At 43.5% G+C, this 18,101-nt stretch overlaps 1 protein-coding gene across 3 annotated transcripts in view; it reads right to left on the reverse strand.

Moving 5' to 3' along the window:
* ABCC4 (ATP binding cassette subfamily C member 4) overlaps positions 1–18,101 on the reverse strand; it is a 164,404-nt gene that overhangs the window by 21,735 nt on the left and 124,568 nt on the right. For all 3 annotated transcript variants that reach the window (XM_053384577.1, XM_053384578.1, XM_053384576.1), the window contains 3 exons: positions 8,930–9,019; positions 8,173–8,345; positions 5,180–5,285 (listed from right to left, as the gene is read on the reverse strand). In XM_053384577.1, the coding sequence (XP_053240552.1) occupies positions 5,180–5,285; positions 8,173–8,345; positions 8,930–9,019 (369 nt within the window). The remainder of the gene's footprint in view (positions 1–5,179; positions 5,286–8,172; positions 8,346–8,929; positions 9,020–18,101) is intronic.

Below are 18,101 nucleotides of genomic sequence, written 5' to 3' on the forward strand. Positions count from 1 at the left end.
ACAAACAAACTACAGTGCCCAGAATTATTTGAAGGGAGGGGAAATGTGTTTCAAATGTGCTTTAAAAGTACTGGGGGCATGCACAGGTGCAGATCAGTGGTCCTCCTTTGCGTCTATTGACTAAATCAATTAAAAACTTGGCTGGCAATCTCACACATTAAATTTCCAACAACGAGGAGAAGGCGTGAGCATTACCAATTAGGTGCCTTGCTCTGGTGAAGGCAGACTCATTCCGGGCGTCCCACTGAAACTCTGAGCCTGACTCTCTCGGGAGTTCTTTTAGTGGTGCCAATTTGTCTGTGAGGTGTGGCTTTGACTTGGCAAGGCAAATGATCAATCCTAATACATTTCCCAGGTCAGCTGAAATCTTGACAGTGCCTCCTTCGGAAATTGCCACTCCATTTCTAGGTCAAGCTCAAAGCCTACAGAGGCTGTTTAATGTTTTCCCATAACTAGTAATCTCACACATTGTGCGTGTGTATATGTATATGTATATGCCATATATACATCTAATTATCTTTAACTTTTGTTACCAGGTAATCTAAACTATGGCATTAAACTAGCATATTAGAGAATATTAGAACAATTTTCATTGTTACAGTGGGATACCTTGACGGTCAGACCTACCAGGTCTCTTCTAACTGTGGATTTGCTAGGCCATGGGTAGGCAAACTAAGACCTGGATTTGGCCCAATCATCTTCTAAATCCAGCCCGCAGATGGTTCGGGAATCAGTGTGTTTTTACATGAGTAGAATTTGTCCTTTTATTTAAAATGCATCTCTGGGTTATTTACGGGGCCGACCTGCCTGGTATTTTTACATGAGTAGAATGTGTGCTTTTATTTAAAATGCATCTCTGGGTTATTTGTGGGGCATAGGAATTCATTCATATATTTTTTTCAAAATATAGCCCGGCCCCCCACAAGGTCTAAGGGACAGTGGACCGGCCCCCTGCTGAACATGTTTGCTGACCCCTGTGCTATGTCTACAATTATTTCTCTACCTGACAGGGGTGTTGTGCAGCTTAATTACTTAAGATTTACAACAAGCTGTAAGATTCCCAGACGAAAGGTACTGTATAAGAGCAAAAAAAAAAAAAAAGCTATTACTCATTGGTGTGATCGTCTTAGGACAGTATCACCTTGCACAATAGAGATTCTCTCAATGATTCTGAGCTGTTTGAAGTTTGATAAGCATATTTATAATTAAAAGAAAGATATTGTGGAGATACTCTCCTCAGGGCGTCGCTGGGATTGCGAAACCAGAAGTATGGCTTTGGAGAAGAGAATAAGCTAGAATTAAACAGCTCCTAAGGCCAATTCTGTCTGCAGTTGTGTAAAGCACATTCTTTTCTTCCTTTTGTTCTCTGAAGAGGCTTCTCTCATTAGGTAAAATAAAACCTGATGAAAAATGAAGGTGAGTTGTCACCCTGATTCAAGCTTTAATCACCACACTAACATACTATAATCAACTTTATGCCATTTGCTGATGGCCTTTTCAAAGGGTTTCTCTTTCGCCCCTCTCAGACTAAGGGGGGGAATTTTAACAACTGCACCTATTTAACTAAAAGGTGCATGTAAAGGACTTCTGTTTCTTCTCGTCAATTTAATGCGACCCTGCTTTTCTTGAAGAACACTTTATTATATCTGTAGTCTTCCCAGGCTTTATTTTCTCACGTTCGTTTGGGTTTTTTTTTAATGTAGAAGATCATATACAATTTCTTTCTTTTTAAAAACAAGACTTTATATAGGGACCTTTTCTAATATTATAATATTGACTGTGTCCGTACATTTATGTATAAAATGAATTATAATGACAGTGGAACGTTGCTAGGTGTGAAAGCATAGTTCTACTGGAAAAAGGTATGATGTGCTTGCCAAACCCAAGCCCTTTGCCAACCCCCTTGTCCCACACCTGACAGCCATAGATGTCATAGTGTGGATGGACTATGTGACAGCATAAAGCATTAATTACACACACACACCAGAAGGTATAAGCCCTTCTGAGGGCTGTGTGTGCAAATAATAATAATAATAATAATAATAATAATAATAATAATAATTTATTATTTGTACCCCGCCCATCTGGCTGGGCTTCCCCAGCCACTCTGGGCGGCTTCCACAGAAACCAAAATACACTAAAATACCACACATTAAAAACTTCCCTGAACAGGGCTGCCTTAAGATGTCTTCTGAATGTCAGGTAGTTGTTTATCGCTTTGACATCTGATGGGAGGGCGTTCCACAGGGTGGGCGCCACTACCGAGAAGGCCCTCTGCCTGGTTCCCTGTAGCTTTGCTTCTCGCAATGAGGGAACCGCCAGAAGGCCCTCGGCGCTGGATCTCAGCATCCAGGCAGAACAATGGGGGTGGAGACGCTCCTTCAGGTAACGGACCGAGGCCGTTTAGGGCTTTAAAGGTCAACACCAGCACTTTGAATTGTGCTCGGAAACGTGTGTGTGTGTGTGTGTGTGTATATATATATATATATATATATATATATATATATGCATGAACACAGCCCTCAGAAGCAAAGCGCTATGTTAACAGGTCGTCATAGATGTTATTTGTATCACGCAAGATTAGATTACACTAACATTTAGAGTAAAAGGAAAAATTGTTTTACGGAGAGCTTTGTGTGAATGTACCTTTCAAATTCACATGCAACGATATCCTGAGGAGTCATGAAATGCTAACATTGTATCCCCATTTATAGCATAATTTAACGGGAGTGCATTTACATGAAAGCTTCACCTTGGAAGAACGACAGTCAATGTGCAGTGACTGATTTTTGCCTATTGCAAATGGTTTTTGTGAACTTTTGTCTAATGTACAGTGGTACCTCGGGGACGCGGATGGCGCTGTGGGTAAAAGCCTCAGCGCCTAGGGCTTGCCGATCGAAAGGTCGGCAGTTCGAATCCCCGCGGCGGGGTGCGCTCCCGTTGCTCGGTCCCAGCGCCTGCCAACCTAGCAGTTCGAAAGCACCCTCGGGTGCAAGTAGATAAATAGGGACCGCTTACTAGCGGGAAGGTAAACGGCGTTTCCGTGTGCGGCTCTGGCTCGCCAGAGCAGCGATGTCACGCTGGCCACGTGACCCGGAAGTTTCTCCGGACAGCGCTGGCCCCCGGCCTCTTAAGTGAGATGGGCGCACAACCCTAGAGTCTGTCAAGACTGGCTCATACGGGCAGGGGTACCTTTACCTTTTTACCTCGGGTTACATACGCTTCAGGTTACATACGCTTCAGGTTACAGACTCCGCTAACCCAGAAATAGTGCTTCAGGTTAAGAACTTTGCTTCAGGATGAGAACAGAAATCGTGCTCCGGCGGCACGGCAGCAGCAGGAGGCCCCATTAGCTAAAGTGGTGCTTCAGATTAAGAACAGTTTCAAGTTAAGAATGGACCTCTGGAATGAATTAAGTACTTAACCCGAGGTACCACTGTATTCTGGCTCTTCTCCTCTGCCACTCAAATCTACAGTAAGAACTTCCAAGCAAGGTAAAGAAATAAGGATATTGAGATAAACAACAACCATAGTATAATAAAAAATTCCTAATAGGGGCTGGGGAACACAGTACAAGGTTGATGGGATAACAAGGGCATAATGACTTTGTACAGAAACTAGGCTACAATCCTCAAAATGTTCTTCCACCAGCACAGGCACCATCTAAATAACAGGGTTGATGGTGGAGCACTGCTTTTAAGCTTTGGGCTGTAAACCGTGGTTGAAGAGTCAGAAATGGCAAGCTAATTCCTCAAGCACAAAGGGAAACTGTCTTTAGTAATCAGAGAACAAACAGCTGGAGAAGAAAGGAGATGCCTAATTTGTCTTCCTTTTTATTTTGCAGCAACTGAGTCAATCAAAAACCAACAATTAGCTGTTATTAAGACTATGCCATATTTAATGAAACAGAGGGGGGAGGGGAAAACACCATTACTCAAACAGCAATCTCAACCTTACTGTTTAATAGCACTTTATGAGCCCAAACCTGGACATTTATTTATTTTTAAAATTAAATTAGGTCACTGCCATTTCCTAACCAGTCTCTTCAAGCCTTTTTGAGGAAAACAAAACGTTACTGCAGTTGGGAAAAGCCTTTTTTAAAGTAGTATACAATATTCAACAGAGACCTCACGTTTGCTGGCATACTCGCCTCAAAAGCTACCCATGCAGCGAAGTGAAAGGATCGCTCTGCAAAGGACATCCACTCATGGTTCAAACTATCAGAACACTCTGTTCAAACTATCTTATTCTGCAGGGTCAAACTCAGAGGGGTGGTGGAGACAGAGTGTTTTGCAGCAGAAGGCCAACCCTTCAAGGTGCTATTTGGATGATGTCTGATATAACAAACCCACTTTTACAACTGTTTAAATTGATTGCGCTTTCCGTCTCTGGGCTAGCCAAGAGATGGAAAGAAGAAAGAGTCCCTACCAGAGAGGAACGGCAAACTCAACTGATAGATTACGCTGAAAAGGCAAAGCTGACAGGAAAGCTCAGGAACCAAGAAGAAAACTTCAAGAAAGAATTGGAAAAAATTATAATTCATTTAGGAGACCACTGTAAGCGGATGAAAACATTATCAGGGTTATTGTAACACTTGTAGTGTAGCAAATACAATGGATAATATGGATAGATATAAAATATAGATTACGATACAATATGCAGTTGAAAACGTTGACATTAGGACCCACTGAGGGGATTGCGGGGGGGGGGGGGAGAGACATGAGATTCAGAGAAATCTCTGTATATGGAAATGTATTTGGTTTCGTTATAAATTTATATTTTTGGGGGGGGAGATTACCCCCCCCTCCCAAAATTGATTGCGCTTTTAGGGATTAGGGGAGGGGACGGTAAAAAAAATCAATACTTATATGAATATATACACATAGGATTAAAACAATAAAAAAGGCGCTCACCCAGCCTTGAAGCATATAGTGCAAGACTGAAAACTGCATTCTACTTTCAATGGCATGCCTGCCTGCCATTTATATTGTAGCCGCAGAAGAAATTGGACTAACCCTATCCTCTGACAGTCAGGTGTTAATTTTACATTTGTACGCAGCCATAGTTTCTGAAAAATGGTATTCGGCAAGACCGCATCCTTCCTTTTCCCAAAGTAAAGTGTGCCAAAGCACAGACCGTCCCTCCTCCTTAGGCCTTAGGTTTTTAACATACTACTCACCATAATCCTGTCACTGTCGATGATTGTGTTCAGTCTGTGGGCAATGGTCAACACGGTGCATTGGGCAAACTTTTCACGGATTGTCTTCTGAATCAACTCGTCCGTCCTGAAATAAAACAGCACGCGCAGGTGTGAAAAGAGAGGCTGCAGCAAGGAAGCAGATTTTAACTTCTCAAAAGTTCTCCTCTCTGCATTCACTGCCACAGAAATAAGCCAAGAATTTTTGTACTGTAGTAGCAGGAAATATCACGTAACAGTACAATGGCACCATGGACGAAAGCTTTATAACCTTTGGCCCTACACAGACAGGCTTCTCAGTTTGTGGTAGAGCAGGAAAATTAGGTTTGTGTGTCAGTTCAATGGCATCTGTATGCTGGGCATCATGTTTGCATGCACAGAGTTGTCCTTCCAAAAGTCAACCTTATTTATTTATATTTATATTTTTCTCTTCTTTCTGTTTTTTCCCATTACAGTGGTACCTCAGGTTACATACGCTTCAGGTTACAGACTCCGCTAACCCAGAAATAGTACCTCGGGTTAAGAACTTTGCTTCAGGATGAGAACAGAAATCGTGCTCCGGCAGCGCAGCAGCAGCAGGAGGCCCATTTGCTAAAATGGTGCTTCAGGTTAAGAACAGTTTCAGGTTAAGAACGGACCTCCGGAACGAATTAAGTACTTAACCCGAGGTACCACTGTATTTTATTTTGACAAAGTAATAATCATAAATAAATAAAAATGTGCACCCCACCACTGAGACCATTCCATTCTAACTATCCAACCTCCCAAAATTTCAGCACCCCTTGCGAAGGTATGAACCCTGTTTTAACAGTACAAATTCTACAAACTTCTAAGTGTTGCGTATGAATACCTAAATTGTAGTCAAGGATTAGACGCAAACCAGGCTGTGAAATAATGGATCAGATTGCCAAGTGAAGTCCATATCCCAGGGAAGATAACCAAGGGCTTATCCGAACTTACCTTTCCCGAGCGCTCGGCTTTTCATTCCGGGGCTTTCCCTGCGAAAACCTGCTCTTTGCCGCTGCATCGGGGCAAGCGGCAATCCACAATTGCTGTCTGTTGCACTTTAGCTTTAAAGAGCGAGTTTTCACGAGGAAAGAACCATGGAGTGGGGAAAAGAGCAGTCGGATACAGAGCTTTCAAGTGTGGACCTAGAAAGCCCAGGGCAAAAGTGTGGCTAACTCCCAACAATATCTGTGTGTCATCTTGTAAGCAGAGTTAGCTACTTTAAGCATGGTTAAGGGCTCTCAAACATATTATAATGTGTGCTCTCCATGGCTAGTGTACAACTGTGGCATTCTGCTCCAACTTGCCATAGTATACAGGGTTGTATTCCACGTTGTCCATGTGCAACTGGAATTGACTTCTGGTTGTGCACTAGGACTTCGCCCTCCTTTCGCCTCCTTGAAGTCTCCCCCCACACACATGGGGGTTGGCCCTGAGCAGACTATTCGGGGCATGGAGGGAGCCTGTAGCAGGGAGGAGAGGAAGGAGAAATCCACTCACGCTACTCAAATCGCACCTTCATAAAAGATGCCATTATGGTTGCTAAGGAGGAACAAATAGAAAGATGCTGAGGTGAAGCAAACAAAACAAGAAATTCAAGTTGCCACTACAGCATCTTTTACAATTCGTGCTACCATGCCCTGTACTCCACACAGGGAAACAGTTCTGTTGCTGTAACATATATTACAGCACTTCGGTTAGGCAAAATTACTTGAATGCATAATATGTTTATTTCAAAACAACGAACTCCCAGGTTGTTAAACTGGAGAAGACATTATATTTCCATTAGCCTGATAAAAGCTACAGCTACCAACCCTTCTTGCTTTAAGCAAAGCATTAGCCAATGAAAGGGACGCCATTTTCCTGCGACAGTTTAAAAAGAAAAACCACACAAACAGTAAAGTCCTTTGTCAGAACCTTCACAAGGAACACAGATGCTCTTGCAAGTATGTTATTAAAATGAATCACGACTCCATGGTATGAAAAATCCACACACAGTGGCCTAGGCTACATCACATTATTATTATTATTATTATTATTATTATTATTATTATTATTATTATTACTACTACTACTACTACTACTACTACTGTTGCAGTTTGATAAATGCAGTGTTCCGGGAGTGATCTCAGTGTGCCTACTTTCTGGTTCAAGGATTTGGACTTTGAATCCACTGGTCTAGTTCTTTTGGCTACCCTAAGAATATCGCATTACCACCAGAGTGTGTAGAAAATCTCAAACTCACTCACTGGCTACATTCAGATGTACAGTCAAACCTCGGTTCCCGGATGCCTCCGTTATCGTACGTTTCGGCTCCCGAACTCCAAAAAACAGGAAGTAAATGCTCCGGTTTTTGAACATTTTTTGGAACCTGAACGTCCAACGCGGCTTCTGCTTGAGTGCAAGAAGCTCTTGCAACAAATTGGAAGCCGCGTCTCAGTTGCCGAATGTTTCGGAAGCCGAACAGGCTTCCAGAATGGATTGCGTTCAACAATCGAGGTTTGACTGTACTGCCAAACCATCATTTAGTTGTATGTGAATGAGCTTCAGGCTTGAGTGCTTGCCCATTTCTCTGGCACAGCCCCAAGAGTGGAAGATTCTGTTTCCATTTCCATTTTGCTGTGATTTGTCAATATGGGCAAGCTGCGGTTCATCTTCACTATAGTTTGGGACACATCAGCTTCAGATCATAGTTCATGGTTTACAATCCTTAGACCATAGTGAAGACTAATCACAGTTCCGGTTTCACAGATAACGAACCAAACAGAACTTAAACTTTGTATTTCCTCCTCCTGACCGTGCTAAAATAGGGGAGGGTGGAGCTTATGAATTCAAGGCGAAACCATGGTTTAGTGTTACATCAAACTACAGCCATCCACTTAATTTCATTCCAGAACAGCCTTCTGTAACTAAATTGATGGAAGATATGTAACAACACTGCAGGTAGATTATCAGAATTTTGTGCTTACCTTGGGTCCACATTTGCTGTTGCTTCATCAATAATCAATATTTTATTCTTCTTCAGAATAGCCCTGGCAAGGCACACCAGTTGCCTCTGGCCAACACTAAAATTAGATCCAGATTCTGCCAGTTGTGTTTCCAGTTTGTCAGGTAGTTCTTCTATAGCCTCCTTGAGCTGGACCTGCAAATATATCAGTATGCAGTAAGTAGATTGTTCCTAAAAAACGTAATATCTTGTGCTTCATATTTCACTTCAAAAGAGACTCATACTCTTTTATATCTATAAAAGAAAATGATAGTCACAAGTGACTAGGAAGGGCATGCCAAATGTTCACCTAACTTAATATGTACAAGCATCAGAAAGAATATACCGTATTTTTCGCACTATAAGATGCACCTAGTTTTTGGAGGAGGAAAACAAGAAAAAAAATATTCTGAATCTCAGAAGCCAGAACAACAAGAGGGAGCACTGTGCAGCAAAAGCAGCGATCCCTCTTGCTGTTCTGGCTTCTGGGATAGCTGTGCAGCCCACATTCGCTCCATAAGACGCACACACATTTCCCCTTACTTTTTAGGAGGGAAAAAGTGAGTCTTATACAGAAAAAAATACGGTAGGTATCATTCAGCTAAGCTTTACTCAGAATACACCTATTGCAATTACTGAGCCTGACTAAGTTAGGTCTAAGCAAATCTTGGCTGCCCAGGAAGCCTTCGATTCTGAATTCATGTTGCAGGTAAAAGGCATTTTATTTTTGAAAACATTACCTCTTCCAAGGAATTCCACAGCTCTTCATCGCTATATTCGTCAAAAGGGTCCAAGTTTTTTCTCATGGTCCCAGTGAACAAAACTGGCTCCTACAACACAGTGGGTTATCATTCAAGACGTTTCTACTTTATCAGCCTTGATCATCAAGATACAAACATTGTACACACTTAGCTTTGATAAACATGTCTCCCAGGTGCATGAGAAAACCATTTAGGGCAGAACTACATGTCCAACAAACGCTTCTTCTTCTGGGCAACAGAGGTCTGCAAGTAGGGCTTCATCCCTTCTCTGGCCATCAGGTTTTCTCTAGAAATCTCCCTCCCTGTGACCCAAGGTCTGCTTAGCTTTAGCAAGGTGTCGCTGTTGTGCGCCTTCGGACCCCACCTGTACATATGGCATTCCATAGGAGGAAAAGATGTGAGCATGGAAGAGCTAAATCGCTCTCAAAGCTATGTTTTGCCTAGAAACAGCAGCCACTGGGACTTTTTTTTTAAAAAAAAATTCATCTTGCCCTGAGTGAAATGCAGGTTTAGGATATGCGAGTTACATAGGTACAATTTTAAGAAAATATCTAGATATGCAGCTGCACACTTGCACATGCTGATGCCTTTTACTGTTTTATTATGGAGGCACTCAAGAAAAATTGCTTACATGATGATGTTTAAAGGGAAGGATAAAGATACAGTCTTTTACTGTATTTGAACCTCTTTACACGTATACTGGGGACGCGGGTGGGGCTGTGGGTTAAACCACAGAGCCTAGGACTTGCCGATCAGAAGGTTGGTGGTTTGAATCCCCACGACGGGGTGAGCTCCCGTTGCTCGGTCCCTGCTCCTACCAACCTAGCAGTTCGAAAGCATGAAGTGCAAGTAGATAAATAGGTACCGCTCCGGCGGGAAGGTAAACGGCATTTCCATGCACTGCTCTGGTTTGTCAGTAGCGGCTTAGTCATGCTGGCCACATGACCCGGAAGCTGTACGCCGGCTCCCTCAGTCAGTAAAGCGAGATGAGCACCGCAACCCCAGAGTCGGCCACGACTGGACCTAATGGTCAGGGGTCCCTTTACCTTTACACGTATACTGTATATGTTCTTTAAGAAATCACCCATCAGAACTACATAATCAGATCTTGTTAGGAGGGTGAAAAGAAAACAGGCAAAAAAAATTAGCTACATGGTAAATGATTCCAAGGGAAATGAAGTTTCAGCAAGATTATTTCCCTACCATTCTTCAAATATGGGGGGGGGGGAGAGAAACTAAAAGGCAAACTGGTTTTGCTATGTAATTTTTCACACACACACACACACACACACACTGAAATACTTATTGGCAAAATTGAAATGTAAAAGCAACAAATAACATTTGGTAAGTAGCTACTTGTTGCCCCAATTATACACGTGTGTTTGCTACCCTAATGCTGCAACAGGATTAACCTTGATCCTTCCTTGTGAAGGGGGAAAAAAATCCTTGCCTGCTCATGCTAGCGAACTCATCATTAAGGACGAAGATAATTGCTCGTCTGGTTTCACTGCATGGTGAAACCAGGATAAAATGTGGAATGACTGGAGCCTGAGGCAGGATTGGGCAAATAAGGCCTCACTCCAGATAAATAAGGCCTCACTCCAGATAAATAATTTTAGCCAAGACTACGTCCTTCTTCAAACTGCATGCTTCTTAAGATACACTTAACTTGGTTCAATTTTACTTACAGCACAATCCTGTCATAATTTGTTATGTTGAAATTCTTAATAAAAATTATTTTTTAAAAAAAAGGGTGGCACGCAAATTTAAATAGTAATAATAATAATAATAATTCCCTCTCAAAGCGAAATGCCAAGGTCATGCGCCAACCACAGAGGAAGCACATTATGACATGCCAATGGGAGCTTACCTCCCACTGCAAATAGCAGTTTGTGGGGGTGGGGTGTGTGAGAGAATTGTCAGGATCACAGCACATTGACAGAGGGTTGAAAACCCCGCACTGTAGTCCTATTTCTCCCTGCACCAAATCCCACCAACACCCACCCAGCCCAGTTACTTAAGGCAGGAAAATTAGACCAAGCTATGTGTCAGGGAACTGCCATCGGAAGAACAGGAGGTGAAAGGGCTCACAGAGGTTGGGAGAGACTTATCAGCTGAGGAGGGAACCAGCAGGGGGAGAGAAGGAGCTCCAAGGGAAAGTGAGTCAGAGGGATGGCTCAGAGACACTTCCAGCGAAAACAGTGGGGAGGTTTCAGGACCTCCTATAGGGACACCCACTCCTCGCCGGAAACTGTCGCGCCGAGAGTCCAGAAGGCGCGTTTCCGTTAAGGAGTTTTTATGCTGGAAGAAATTCCGTAAACGCCCACTGTCGGATTCTACCAGCGACTGACGGAGCCATGCTTAGGGAGCTCCGTTACAGACAGAGGTTTGTGGACTTAGCCAAACTCTGAGGGACTAGGAATTTCACGCACAAGCAGCTCATCATCCCATCACACTATGTGTTTCATATAATCTGATTTGGCCCACGCATGGGTGCATCTGGTGAGGCAACTCATTCAAAGGCACCCACTGCAGCCATAGCATAATAGTTCAATACAGCCTAGAAGCATTCGTTCGTCCATATGTATTTCATAGTCTTTCTCTTTAAAATGATCTGCACTGGAAGTTTAATAATCTAGAGAAAAGAATAATAGAATCATAGAACTGTAAAGGGTAAAGGTAAAGGGAACCCTGACCATTAGGCCCAGCCGCAGACGACTCTGGGGTTGCGGCGCTCATCTCGCTTTATTGGCTGAGGGAGCTGGCGTACAGCTTCCAGGCCATGTGGCCGGCATGACTAAGCAGCTTCTGGCGAACCAGAGCAGCGCACGGAAACGCCGTTTACCTTCCCTCTAGAGCAGTACCTATTTATCTACTTGCACTGGTGTGCTTTCGAACTGCTAGGTTGGCAGGAGCGGGGACCGAGCAACGGGAGCTCACCCCGTCACAGGGATTCGAACCACCGACCTTCTGAACGGCAAGCCCTAGGCTCTGTGGTTTAACCCAGTGCTGTAGAGCTTGTCATCTAGTCTAGCCCCCTGCTATGCAGGAATCTGAACTGATGATTAAATGCCAACAAGATTCAGGTAGCTATTTTGATTTTAATGTAGGGTCGCCATATTTCAAAAAGTGAGAACCAGGACATCACAAATGTTTTTTTCCCCTCTCAAAAACACACACCAGGACAAAGTGCCGCTTTTCAGAAATGCCCCCCCCCCCGTACATCAAATCTGCCTTTGAAATCCCACATATATGATGACCCTGTTTTAATGGCCTGGTATACTAAGCTAAGTTACATGGCGCATCCAAAGCTTTTTGCATACAATATTTCTAAACTACTTCTGCCACGTTATAAATGCACTTAAAATCAACACAGACAGAATAAATGTACAGTATAATGTAGATCTGTGTTTTCTTTTCAAATACAAAACTATGAAATAGGTTTTTCAGTAGTGTCATTTTTATTACGGAACCTGTTGATGAAAAGCGTCCAGCAAAAGCATTAAAAAGACTGAAATATTACAGTCTTCTTACAAAAAGCTCCTATTTTATTAAAACAATACTTATTATATTACGCTATTGGGTGCAAGTTGAAATTATTGTTCAGATGATTTTCCATTTCAATCTATTTTTATAGGTTGGCAAAATGGGAAATCTGAATTCATAAAATCTTCACAACTGTTATAAAATTATAACAGCACACATGTACTGCAACAGTAGATAAGGATAATTTTAATTACTATTTCTGACACAGATTGTTATATTAAAATTGCCTGTTTCATGAGAGGAAGTTAATAAGCCAAACCTGTAAATAACTGTAAATTACAGGCAGGGAAAGAAATAATATTGCATCAAAAGACTGGTAGCGAGTAATACAAGTTTCATAAAATCATATCCAAAGAACCAATTAGAAGTTTAAGCAGCATTATTTTTTCTGGCAGATGGTTATCTCAGAAACAACCTGTAAACAGAATTCGGTTAAAATCAACAGGTCTGAGGTTAATTTCGGTAGTTAAAACAACCATGGTTTGGTGATTAGCAGCATCCCTGTAAACTCTCCCATTTCCTGCTTATGAGCTGGTTCTTTCCTCCAATTCCTTGTTTTCACCAACCACAGTTTGCTGCGATACCCAGACTGATCGCAAGCTGCAATCAGTGCCTTGCCTCCGAGCCCTGACTTAAAACTACAGTTTGAAGTGGAATTTCAAACCATTATCTTCAGGCAAGGCATTAATCACAGCTCGCCAATTTGGTGATGTACCGAACCATGATTTGGAGTTTATGCTGGAACTGAGCTACCTGCACTCAGGAACTTGCAAGCTTTCAAACTTATATTCCAAGGAAACGTAGCAAGTTCTTGATAAGACGGTAAGTAAATGATGGATCCCCTGAAATGATGCTCCCCTGAAAGAAAACTTATCCATCTTTGCAGCCATGGGAGAGTTTTGTGGGGTAGGGCTGATGCCTTCCCCCTACTGTCACACTTTCCTGGTTGCCACCTGCTTAATTTCAGAAGCGGTCTTGTATGGCGATGGCTAAAAATATGGCCTTGGCCCAGTATACCTGAAGGAGCAACTCCACCTCCATCGTTCTGCCTGGACACTGAGGTCCAGCTCCGAGGGCCTTCTGGCAGTTCCCTCACTGCGAGAAGTGAGGTTACAGGGAACCAGGCAGAGGGGCTTCTCAGTAGTGGCGCCCACCCTATGGAATGTCCTCCCATCAGATGTCAAGGAAATGAACTACCTGACTTTTAGAAGACATCTGAAAGCAACCATGTTTAGGGAAGTTTTTAACGTTTTATGTTTTATCATGTTTTTAGTATTCTGTTGGGAGCCATCCAGAGTGGCTGGGGAAACCCAGCCAGATGGGAAGGGTATAAATAATACATCATTATTATTATTATTATTATTATTATTATTATTATTATTAGCAGCAGCAGCAGCAGCAGCAGCATTCAGAAGATGCGTCGCAAGCACCAGTTAAAACCTGACTTTAGCATTTCAAAGCAATAATGTTTAGGAACAATATTCAAAGGTAGCCCCATGTACATTAAACCATAATAACCTAACACGTATTTGAACAGAGGAGAGGGCTATTTCTATGTAAGAGGGGCCTCAGCTGGGATGCCAGCCTAAGCTGGTAAAAGGCACTGCATACCACAAAAGTCATTTAGGTATCCAGAGAAAGAACTGAATTCAACAGGGCAACTGAACTACTCATCACCCATTACTGACGCTGGACATCTGCTCTGCACCACCCAAATTAAGAGACATGGGTGCTGTGCATCCTTGGCAAACTGGCGGCAGTCCAAATTTTCACTGGAGACTTTAAAAAATCCTCCTTTGTGTGCCTCCTCCTCGAGAGGTCTGGAGGGTGGCAACACAGGAGAAGGGCCTTCTCTGCAGTGGCTCCCTCTGTGGAATGCTCTCCCCAGAGAAGTTCGCCTGGCGCCTTCATTATGCACCTTCCTTTTTAACCAGGCCTTTGGTTGATCTGATTGACATTCTATGCCCTTTTAAAATGTGGCTCTTTTCTGGGGTGTTATTGGGTAGTTGTTTTTATTTTGATTATATATATTGTGGTTTTTATGTCAATCTTTTCTGTGAACCACCCTGAGACCTCTGGGTATAGGGCGGTATATAAATTCTAATAATAATAATAATATACAGACACAACACCCCTGTGCTGATATGATGTTTCGCCATTACTCAGCCATAGTTCAGGGCCCAGCTGATGGGAGCCACAGCTAAGGCATTCTTCACGGTGCCACTCATACTGTGGAATGCCTTGCCAAGCCAAGTGTTATCTGGTAGAGTTTTAGGCAGCTGGGCAAATATGTGCTTGCTCGAAAAGAGCTGATTATTTTTATGTCTGCTCTTTGGCTGTGTTGAAATCATTACTGTGTGTTTTTGTGGGTTTTATTATTCAGCTTAACCGAAGAATTCGGTTACATCTGAAATATTGTTTTAATACTTGCCTTGACTTGCTAGCTCCCATGAGTTCTTAAAAAAATAAAACGGGCAAGATGTAAGTTTTAAATATAAATTAAAACGCAAATAAAAATTAGGAGTGCCTGCTGACTGCTTCCCCGGCCTTTCTGCAACATCTCCCTCCCTGCTTTCCCAGAAATACCGTATTTTTCGCTCTATAGGATGCACTTTTTCCCCTTCAAAAATGAAGGGGAAATGTGTGTGCGTCCTATGGAGCGAAGACACCATAGCCCCGCGGCCTTCTGCCGGCTGGAGAGATAACGCGCGGCTATGGCAGGAGCCTCCATAGCCGCGCGTCACCTCTCCAGCCCGGAGAGCGCGCGCGGAGCTAAAGCAGCCCCCCCGCGACCCTCTCCCGGCTGGAGAGGTGACGCGCGGCTATGGCAGGAGCCTCCATAGCCGCGAGTCACCTCTCCAGGCGGGAGAGCGCGCACGGAGCTAAAGCAGCCCCCCGCGACCCTCTCCCGGCTGGAGATGTGACGCGCGGCTATGGCAGGAGCCTCCATAGCCGCGCGTCACCTCTCCAGCCGGGAAAGCGCGCGCGGAGCTAAAGAAGCCATAGCCCCGCGACCCTCTCCCGGCTGGAGAAGTGACGCATGACTATGGCAGCAGCCTCTCCACTGCGCCTTTCCGCTGCTCCCTGACCTGCTCTTTGGGGCTGGTGGTGGGCTTCCCCCCGCCAGCTCCAAAGAGCAGGTCGAAAGGAAGCTGAAGCCTGGAGAGCGAGAGGGGTCGGTGCGCACTGACCCCTCTAGCTCTCCAGGCTTCCAAGGTAGCCGCCTGAACGCACCTTAAACGGCACCTTGTTTTAGAGCGGGAAAACAAGAGGGGGAAAATTCTCCCACTCTCTGCGCAGCGCTTCCTGCCGCTTCGCTGAAGGGGCGCTGGGCAGAGAGCGGAAGAATTTTTTTCCCTTGTTCTCCCCCCTCTAAAACAAGGTGCGTCCTATTGTCCGGTGCGTCCTATGGTGCGAAAAATACGGTACTTAGGGTTTTGTGAACCAGCCCCAACCACTGGTTTCACACCAAAGGACAGTTTGCACCAGCAACTCTACAGCAAAGAGACAAGGAGAATTTGATCATGAGAGAGTATGGACAGAGTGTTTGAGGATGAAGAATCACTTTGTGCAGTTGCTTCCAACACACCTGATATTGTATTAATTAATAAAAGATTGCACAATTTAGCCTCGTCCGCAGTTTTCAAATCCAAACATGCAAAGGTTACTTCATTTTATAAACTAAGAATTTGGGGGTAGGGAGAGAGAGGAGGGGGAGTCTCTTTTCACCTGCAAAGTAATTGTACCCACCAATCTTTAGACACTTGAATCTCCCCAGGGATTTTAGACTAAACCTTTACTTACAACTGGAAAGATAGAAGTCAAAACACTTCTTATTTTGTCAAACTAATTGTACACTCATAACAAGAAGCCCGTGTGTCAACAATGTATATAACAGCAAGTATCTCAAAGAATAGAAAGCAGAGTTAGCTTCAGAGAATATCTCTGAGCTCTTAAATGTATTTCCCCCCCAGTATTTTACAATGCAACTCCCACCTGAAATAGCCTGGAAAAGGTCTTTCAAAACCCTGCAGCCTTTGAATGAACTGATCATCGTCCATTTTCAGGAGAAAAGAACATTGTGCAAGCACAAAGGCAGAAGAATTTAAGTCCATGTAAAGTCCTTTTTAGATACAAAAAGGTCACCAACTTCACTCAGAAGCGCTACTGTGCATTAATGAAGCCTTCAGTGTTCAGAAACCAAAAGGGAGGCTGCATTAGGCTGCAATCCAATTGTATGTATTTGCTAGTAATAGCATACCTGCCTCTTTCTGTGCTTTCCATTCTCTGAACAGAGGGGGAAAGGAGGATAAGCCAAAGGGGGCTTTTAGAGGGCCATTCTGCTCACTAAAATTTTTACCGTAGTGCATTAAAAAACAAGAAAAACTCTCAGCAAAAAACCCTCTTTATATAAAAGGTAATTACTGCGCATGGCTCCAAGCACTGAGTTTGTGACACTGTCATGAATTAAAAACACACACATGAGCAACAAAATGTTGAGGCAGGAAAGAAGTAACCCAGCTTTCCATTTTACTAGGGAGACTGTAGCTATGAACCCACCCCAAATTAGGTCATTTTCTTTGGGCTTGTTGTGGTCGTGCTTCATAAACAGAAACATGCCTCCCGCCAAATCATCATAAATGTCATGAGCCTTACTTGTGGGAAAACACGTTCTGACCCCAGAATCCTGCTCTTCCGAGCCCTTCTTTCACCTATAGCTCTTAGCACACAGGTAGTGTGTTATGAGAGAGGGGCTTCCTCCCCGCATCGCACCACTCACTATTTTGCCTCCCAATTTCTTCACCTCTCCCAAGTCCCTCTCCCTTGTCCAGAAACGGATTTCTAAAAGGAAATCACGCTTTGAGGATGGAGTCCCCGCCTTCACCCATCCCAGATGTTTGATGTTTGGAGTTTTATTTGGTCGTTCCGTGTTGAAGGAAAATGACCATTCTTCCTTCATGCTATATCAGAAGAATCTGAACCAGAAGAATCTTTACAGTGGTACTTCGGGTTACATACGCTTCAGGTTACATACGCTTCAGGTTACAGACTCCGCTAACCCAGAAATAGTACCTTGGGTTAAGAACTTTGCTTCAGGATGAGAGCAGAAATTGTGCTCCGGCGGCGCGGGAGCAGCGGGAGGCCCCATTAGCTAAAGTAGTGCTTCAGGTTAAGAACAGTTTCAGGTTAAGAACGGACCTCTGGAACGAAATAAGTACTTAACCTGAGGAACCACTGTATTTGCATCAGCCACGATCCAAAGCAAAGCGAAGCAATGCAATAAAATAAAATAAAGTCAAATAAAATGAACCAAAGGTACAAGGTAAAAACTTAATACACCATAGCAACAGCAAAGTCAAAAAGAGCTCCGTTGTCATACGCTTCGGTTCTTGAGCGCCAAAAAACCAGAAGTAAATGTTTCCATTTTTGAACGTTGTTCGGAACCCAAACATGTGAAGCGGCTTCCGCTGAGTGCAAGAAGCTCTTGCAACCAGTGGGAAGCCATGCCTCAGTTTTTGCTGAAATGGCTAAAATTACACAAACCACATGGAGATCAATTTTGCACAACAGGAGCCTTCCAGACATACTAGCCATTGATTGTTCT

The sequence above is a fragment of the Podarcis raffonei genome, chromosome 4 (genome assembly GCF_027172205.1).
Source record: "Podarcis raffonei isolate rPodRaf1 chromosome 4, rPodRaf1.pri, whole genome shotgun sequence".
Classification (NCBI taxonomy): domain Eukaryota; kingdom Metazoa; phylum Chordata; class Lepidosauria; order Squamata; family Lacertidae; genus Podarcis; species Podarcis raffonei.